Source organism: Anastrepha obliqua, chromosome 3 (genome assembly GCF_027943255.1).
Source record: "Anastrepha obliqua isolate idAnaObli1 chromosome 3, idAnaObli1_1.0, whole genome shotgun sequence".
Lineage (NCBI taxonomy): Eukaryota > Metazoa > Arthropoda > Insecta > Diptera > Tephritidae > Anastrepha > Anastrepha obliqua.
Genome location: NC_072894.1, coordinates 123,859,725 through 123,866,997, shown reverse-complemented (window position 1 = coordinate 123,866,997; position 7,273 = coordinate 123,859,725). Strand labels below are relative to the sequence as shown.

The 7,273-nt window shown below is 39.8% G+C and overlaps 1 protein-coding gene across 4 annotated transcripts in view; it reads right to left on the bottom strand.

The window, feature by feature from the left end:
* Positions 1–1,421: 1,421 nt before the first annotated feature.
* The window catches only part of LOC129240613 (glycerophosphocholine phosphodiesterase GPCPD1), a 60,665-nt gene continuing 54,813 nt past the window's right edge, over positions 1,422–7,273 (bottom strand). For 3 of the 4 annotated variants that reach the window (XM_054876526.1, XM_054876524.1, XM_054876525.1), the window contains exon 2: positions 1,427–4,277. In XM_054876526.1, the coding sequence (XP_054732501.1) occupies positions 2,358–4,277 (1,920 nt within the window). In that variant the 3' untranslated portion in view covers positions 1,427–2,357. Of the gene's footprint in view, positions 4,278–7,273 lie in introns of all 4 variants that reach the window. The other variant, XM_054876523.1, reaches the window with a different exon arrangement.

Sequence of the window (7,273 nt, the reverse complement as noted above, 5' to 3'; positions counted from 1 at the left end):
ATGAAAAGTATACCGATCCCAGGCAGTTGTAACGAGTTCTGGTTAGAGCAGGACAGTGGCAAAGAAGGTGTTCTAACGTACCTCCTTCTTCTTCGCTTAAATTACACGCGTAGTTCTGGCTCAATCCCACTTTAGCTGCGTGATATGGACTGAGACATGTACTCCAACCAACATTTCCTTCCTCGGGAGTGATAAAATAAAGATAGTTGTTTTCGTATTGCAAGTTCTTAGCATTATTTTGGTAATACTGTGGGAGATCGAGGCTTCCCTCCAACCAACATTTTACATTCCTTCCTCGGGAGTGATAAAATAAAGATAATTGTTTTGGTATTGCAAGTTCGTAGCATTATTTTGGTAATCCTGTGGCAGGTCGAGGCTTCCCATTTAGCCTGTGCTTTCAGAGTTAGTTCCTCATCTGGTTCCGTCTTCAAAACTGAGAGTGGATATATCTTCGACGTATTCATCTTATGCAAGCGCCTGCCTGCCTTAGCAAGTTCGTTGATTCTCTCATTTCCTTCTATCCCTTTGTGCCCTGGTATACAGTAAATTTTGACCTGTCTGCTCTCGCAGAGCTCGTCCAGAGCTTAATGGCCAATCCAGTAGTTAAATTAGATTATGAATTCTGAACAAAATTCGTAGTGCATTCGTTTTTATCAGAAGTTAAATACTACAACCATTGCTTGACGAATAAGAAATATTTAATGACTCGAAGTGTTCCAAGGAAATGGTCGGCCAAAGAGCGGCCAATATGATCAAAGCATATAAAAACTTCAATGCGATTACTGCTGCTTCATTAGTCTTCAGTTTAATGAATACCCATCCAAGCTTGTGTAGAATTATAAAGCGTAAAAGTACTGTAAATAGCAATGTGGCTCGTGATTTGGCTTAGGGTGGCTCAACTAATTGTATTCGATGCTTCAGAGCCTATTTCCGTTCTTTCCAAGGTAGATATAGATGTTAGAACTGTTTTCGGATCCTCCAATCTAAGAGCATCAGTTGTGCTTTTTAATGACTATTACTCTAAACTGGATTGCCCGGTTGAGTGGTGGGGCCATTACTCTTCAAGATGCATCACTGGCGTTTAGTGCCATCACTTCAGATTCGTAAATTGCAGGTACCTCCTGATCAATAATTAAACAGAAATACTGATTACTTCTTTGCTCTACAAAATGCCAATTTATCTTTTTATATTAAAATTGTGTACTAATTTTACATTAAGCTAATCAAATAACAGAAATTATTAACACATGACTAAGTTTTCAATTTTTTTGTAAATTTACTGTCACTATTTTTTTTTTTGTATAAGTCATAAAAAACAAAAAAAAAAAAACAAAAGATCTATAAATAATGCTTAACAAATAAACAAAAATTTATGAAAAAAAAAAACAAAAAAAAAAATTAAGAATAAAATATTCCAAAAAATCAGAACTGTTCTTAAAATAAATATTTTTTAAGTTATTGTCATTTTTAAATTTAAAATTAAATTTTCATCAAAAATAGCCTCGAATTGATGCCATCAAGAAAGGCCAAAGTAATAAGGTAAAATAGTAATTTTTATGTAAACAGGTCCATATCTCACTCTCAAACTCATTGGGGCTATGTGTTCAAGTGACTCTCACCCTGATCTACTCACATACAGACTCTCAATTTTAAATAGAATTACATCTTCTTTAAGAAACACTGAGAGTTGTTTGTTGCTTTTAATTTTTTTTTTTTTCAGGGGCAGAATTACTTACTGCATTGGGGGTCACGCACCACAGTTCCACACCGGAGCTCGAGCTGGATAGCGGCTGCGGGGCTGCCAATACATTCGCACTATACCTTATACTTTCGCTTCTGATTTCTCTTGCGCTCACTTAGCGATCTGTGTTCGCCAGCGAACGACGTTGATCGCAAGTTGCGACTTAAATAAAAAACAGTTCCAAATTTTTAAATATTTCTTTCTTTAAGGGAACTATTTTTTTATGTTTTCAATTATTTTTTAAGCATATTTTTTTTTCTTTCTTTCATTTGAACATCATCATTAATTAGATTGTTTGTCTACATTTTCCTTTGTGTGTGTATTAAATAAAATCTTTAGCGTAAGTGTTTTTGTTTGTTTTGTTCTAAGTTTGTAAGTATTTTTAAATATTGCTCTAATATTTATCTTGTGAATATTTTATATAAAAAAATATATATGTATATATATTATTAAAATTCGGCTCTACATAAGCCCCTCACTTATGATGGCTAATGGCCCGCCCTTTTTCCGCCAATCGACCGTTCGATTCTGCTTATCTCTTAATTACTACCCTCCCTGCCGGGTCTATACCCGCCCCTTATCACTATCACTGCTCTCTGTCCACACCACCGCCCACTTAGCGCAGGCACTGGTCCTCGAATTGCGCCAACAGGCTAGACGAATTGAAGAATGCACGCTCCTTGTCTTCGGGTATATACAAATCTGTGCGATCGTAGCAGGTTGCAGTCGCACCAATGTCCACAAAGTACTTCACCCGCTCCTTTGAGTTACAATCGTCACCCCACACAACCGAAATCTGTCCCAAGTTCCGTGCCTTTTGGAGCAATTCGGCACCTTCTTCACTCAACAAATCCTCAGCGTGTGGCGCTGTGCCTGCCAACTCGAAAGCTTGCGCATTGTTGATCGCTTGTTCAACCGTGCGAGTACGCAAATCCATGAATGGCAACCATTTCTTGGTTTGACCTTGGGTCAAGAACATCACAGGGAAAAGATTTTGCTTGAAACGCAGCATAGTGCAAATGTCCGCGTCGAAACTGGAGAAAATCAGCGGACGACCACAGCCATGATTGATGACAGTTGCCAGCACACGATCAGTGAAGAAATTCTTGTCGATTGTCTGATGCGCTTCGGGCGCACCGCTGGCACGTCGCTGTGGCCACTTAATTTCAACATCGATTCCCAGAGACTTGGGCAGTCCCTCAAGTACATCAACTAGTGTGGGGAAGATGCGATGATCTACACGTGGCTCGTCGTTGTGGGACGGAAATTCGACTGGCTTGCCATTGATAATGGCGAATACGCGCAATTGCTTCAGTTTCTCATAGTTCACGTCCTTGATCAGCACATACTCCAGCTGCTCTGGCTTGGTGACTTCCTTACCCTTACGCGCTGTGCGCATACCAAAGTCATGGTAGATCACCGGCACTCCGTCGGCTGTTAAGTGCACATCCAACTCGATCATGTCTGCGAATTTTTCGTATGCGCGCATAAAAGAAGCAATCGTGTTTTCACGTTCGGCCGGTGGATCAGCAATGTAACTGCGTCCATTACCACGATGCCCGACATTCAGATTTGGCCAGCTCTTGGGCCAGTAGTGCGCGTATGTGGTGCGGAAATCAAGCGTCTTGTCAGCGAATGGCTTAACGACCAGGTACGGAAGTGTAAGACGCGCAATAATGGTGGTGGCCTCAGGCACCGGCTCAGTGATAGACAGCTCCAGCACACCCTCGCTACCCGCGAGTTGAACGGCCGTAATGACGGCCTTGCCGACTGCACGCTGATCGGGTGTGTGGAAAAGCAACGCAAAAGCGGTCTGCAATGGGCATGGCGCAGTAATATGGAATACTACGATTTCTCCGCGTCCATAGGCAATGCCAAAAGCCTGCTGTGGCTGCAAATGACTCTCGCCATACTTCAACTTTGCCACTTCAACGTGCACACCCGACTCGGTTGCTTCGCTCTCCTCATTCAACGGCAAAATCTTAACTAAAATTTCGTCGGCTGGATCGAATTTTTCAATATCGAGCACTTGGAACATTTGTTCACGTTCAAACTTCAGCTGCACTATGCACTCATTCGTCAACCAGCCACGATTCACTTGCGTCTCACCACTGCCATCTGCATCACCAAAGCGATCGACGCGCGTTTCTGCAACAGCCAACTCGCCTGAAGGCTTGAACACGCGTGGTTGCAGGCGTGTTTCCCAACGACGAATCTGCTTGCGCCCTTGCTTGTCCTCGGCATAGATGAAATAGCGGTAGCTAATGTTGCGGCAAGTCTGCAACAATACATTGGCCTGCCATCTGCGGCCGCCCGATTGCGGCTGCAATGCAACGGAGCGCTCCAAACGCCACTCACCCAAAGCTTTCACATCACCCGTGAGGCCAACGCGCTCGCTAGGACCTAAGTCGGCGTGTAGTTCAACGACGAATTGCTGCAGTGTAGGCGTGCAAGGTGAGGTTGTCGATGATTGCGTAGGGGTATCCAAAACCAAAACCTCGTTCACAATCAATGCGGTATCCACGTACGAGGAGCACTGCACGAAAAAGAGCAAAAGAAAAGGACGAAAACATTTTAGTACTTTTGGAAAAAACATCATACGATTTTTATAGAAACTAATTAATTCTGAACAAAAGCAATGAAGAAAACGCGAGCTGATTCTAACGCTTGTCAGCGTTTGACTGCAGTCACGCTTGATTGAGTCCATGGTTTAAAACTAAGCGCAGCGCAATTGTTCGCGTAAATGCAGGTATTGCTGATTACATTTACCAACAACAAGCTCAAATGTAATGGGATGGTCGAATTTGCTTAGCTGCCTAGAATGATAAGCATTTGAATAAAAATAATTAGTAGTTGCCAGCTACGCGCAGTGGCAGAAAGACTTCTAACTGAGTGAGATGGGTATCAAGTCCGCAGATCTGAGGTCACGTGCGTCAGCCGAGCCTTCAGAAAATAAGCAACAAAACAATCGGCAGCGCTAAATAGATAGCGGACCATTTCCTGAAGTCTTAAAATTACTAAACGTGACAGATTAGCAACAGAATAAATTGTTCTGAAATATTCAAAACAAAATACACGTGCGGAAGAAAACATAGTTTTGTTTTTTTCAATGGGCATAACACAACTGATTACGCGACTGTTATTGGACTTATATTCTATTTTCAAACAAATAAGCTAATAAAAAGTATTAAAAATAAATAAATACTGTTACATGTGCGTATTCTGTTTTTTTCACCCCTGACCTGTGTTTTTGGTTTTACTTTATATTTATAATAGTTTTTTCGTTTGCCTTAAGTTGAACGCTCAGCCAGAGATCTGAAATTATCGATGGCTCTATTAGAGACTATCGATTATTTTTTTATCGCAAAGTCAACTATAATTTTCAAAACTTCCGTTAGGGCTCGTTAATGGTTTGCATTTTTTTTCATCAGCTTCTGTCGGTCTTTACTTTAATTGTGGCCGAGAATGAAACTGAACTACATGGCATCAGATTTATTTAAGGAAACAAATTGTAACCCAGCTCTATCCTGAGTTTACCTAATAAGAGAATTGGGCCTGTGTGAGGTACTGTGATGAGCAGAGGGCACAATAGACCATGAGGTCGAAGTGCAAACTTCGAAGTAATCTAATCTAACCCTTAAAAAAGTTATACTCTGATGCTTCGGGTGAAAGCTCCGTTTTTACCGGGGTCAGTGTTTTTGGTGAACATAACTCAAGTAGAATTATTGACTGGAACTAGAGAAGTTTATAATTGCTCAGGTTTCAGTAGGCCATTTAAAGCACTTGGAATATCGCCAAAGAAAACTTTTCTCTCTGTATGGAATTCTAAAGCATATTTAGCAAAGCTATGCAGTTAAGGTCAAATTAGATGGGCTTTCCTAAACAAAAGTTTAAGCGGTGATCTAAATTTCTCTGCTGCTCGCATTCTTATCATAAAAACCCATTTGCCGTTCGGAGTTGGCTTAAAACTGTAGGTCTTCCATTTGTGAAACGACATCAAGTCGCACGCCACAAATATGAGGAGGAGCCCGCCTTTATACCCACAAGAGGTTGTAAGCAACAGTTATATAATATAATCTATACATATATATATATTCCTATGAGAATTATAATTAAACCTTCCTAATCTCCCAAATTTCGTAGCGCAACTATGCCTAAACTGTCCTGGTCGTCACCGATTTGGGTACTCAGAAGTCCCTAAGCGTATTCTATAATAAAAAGTGCTGAGTGAAAATGCAGTAGAGTTCAGCTCCTACGTAAACTCTGCCGCCATAGCCTCATCAGTCATCTGCCCCATTAATATACTCGTACCTGCAAGAAACCACACTTGTATTAGTTTATGAGCGCTTGGCTGAGTGTCATATCCTTCGTTCTTCGAGTGTTTATAAAAGTGAACCCGATATTCTGTAGGCATTCAGATTAGATCATCTGCTTTTAGTAGCATCTCCAAGCTTCACTTCAACTTATGAAAATAGAAAATTCAATGGGGGTTTTATGTTTGAGCTCGATTACGCAAATCCTACCATAGGCGCTGTCCTGTTTTCTTATTTCACGCAACATCGGGTGTGAGGCAAAATGACTGCGATATTCTGCATTCCTTATTTTAACTAAAGTGGAGGGTTAAAGCAGGTAAATTGGTAGTAAGTCTAGTTTAGTATAACTAGTTTTCTAAGGTTCTTTCTAAGGGTATGCGCACCATCTGACTCTAATATTAATGACGAAATGAATGCTTATTTTGAGCTGATTACTACAATAATGATTTCGGAGAAATGTTAGCACAGTCTGCCATTCTCAGCTGTCAAACCATAGTTACCGATATCGATAGTTCTCATGCAGCTACAAAAAACACCCGATAATAATCGAAAAATAACTTAAATGTCATGTTGGGTAATCTTAAACAAAAAATTAAAAAAAAGTTCTAACAACAAAGCAACTGAATAGTTCATCAATCGATGCACATAACAACAAAAGTTGAGTAAAATTAGTAAGGCACCCCACAAGCACAAACAGCATCTGCGGCGTAAGTTTTTGGATGCGATTGTGTGGAAAATTATTGCGGGTTCAATCTCCGTAATATTAATATAGTTTAACGCTAAAAAGCAATTATTTGCAATATAGGGCATTTAAAGTGCCAGTTTCTTTTTTAAATTCAATTTAAACACATATTTTGAATGAGAAATTCATTACTTCCAAAAACAAAGAGATAAATTACATAGAAAAAATAAATAAAAAACAAAGGATTGTGATGAGTGGACAAAGTAATTAGACGATATAGCACTCAAACGATAATTTCACTTAATTTGAACATTTCTAGACTCATTAAAATGCCATCAAAATATTTACGCACATGCACCTACGCATGTGTGTGTGTATTTTCATACAATTAATTATCATAAAAAAGCCATTTCAAATGGTACTTTCCCTGTCATGGCAACAAATTCCTTGATAACTCGATATTTCGCTATTTAAACATTTCAAATGTTAAGCCGCCAGTAAAAAATGTAATCATTTCGTATGACTTTTTACGAAAAA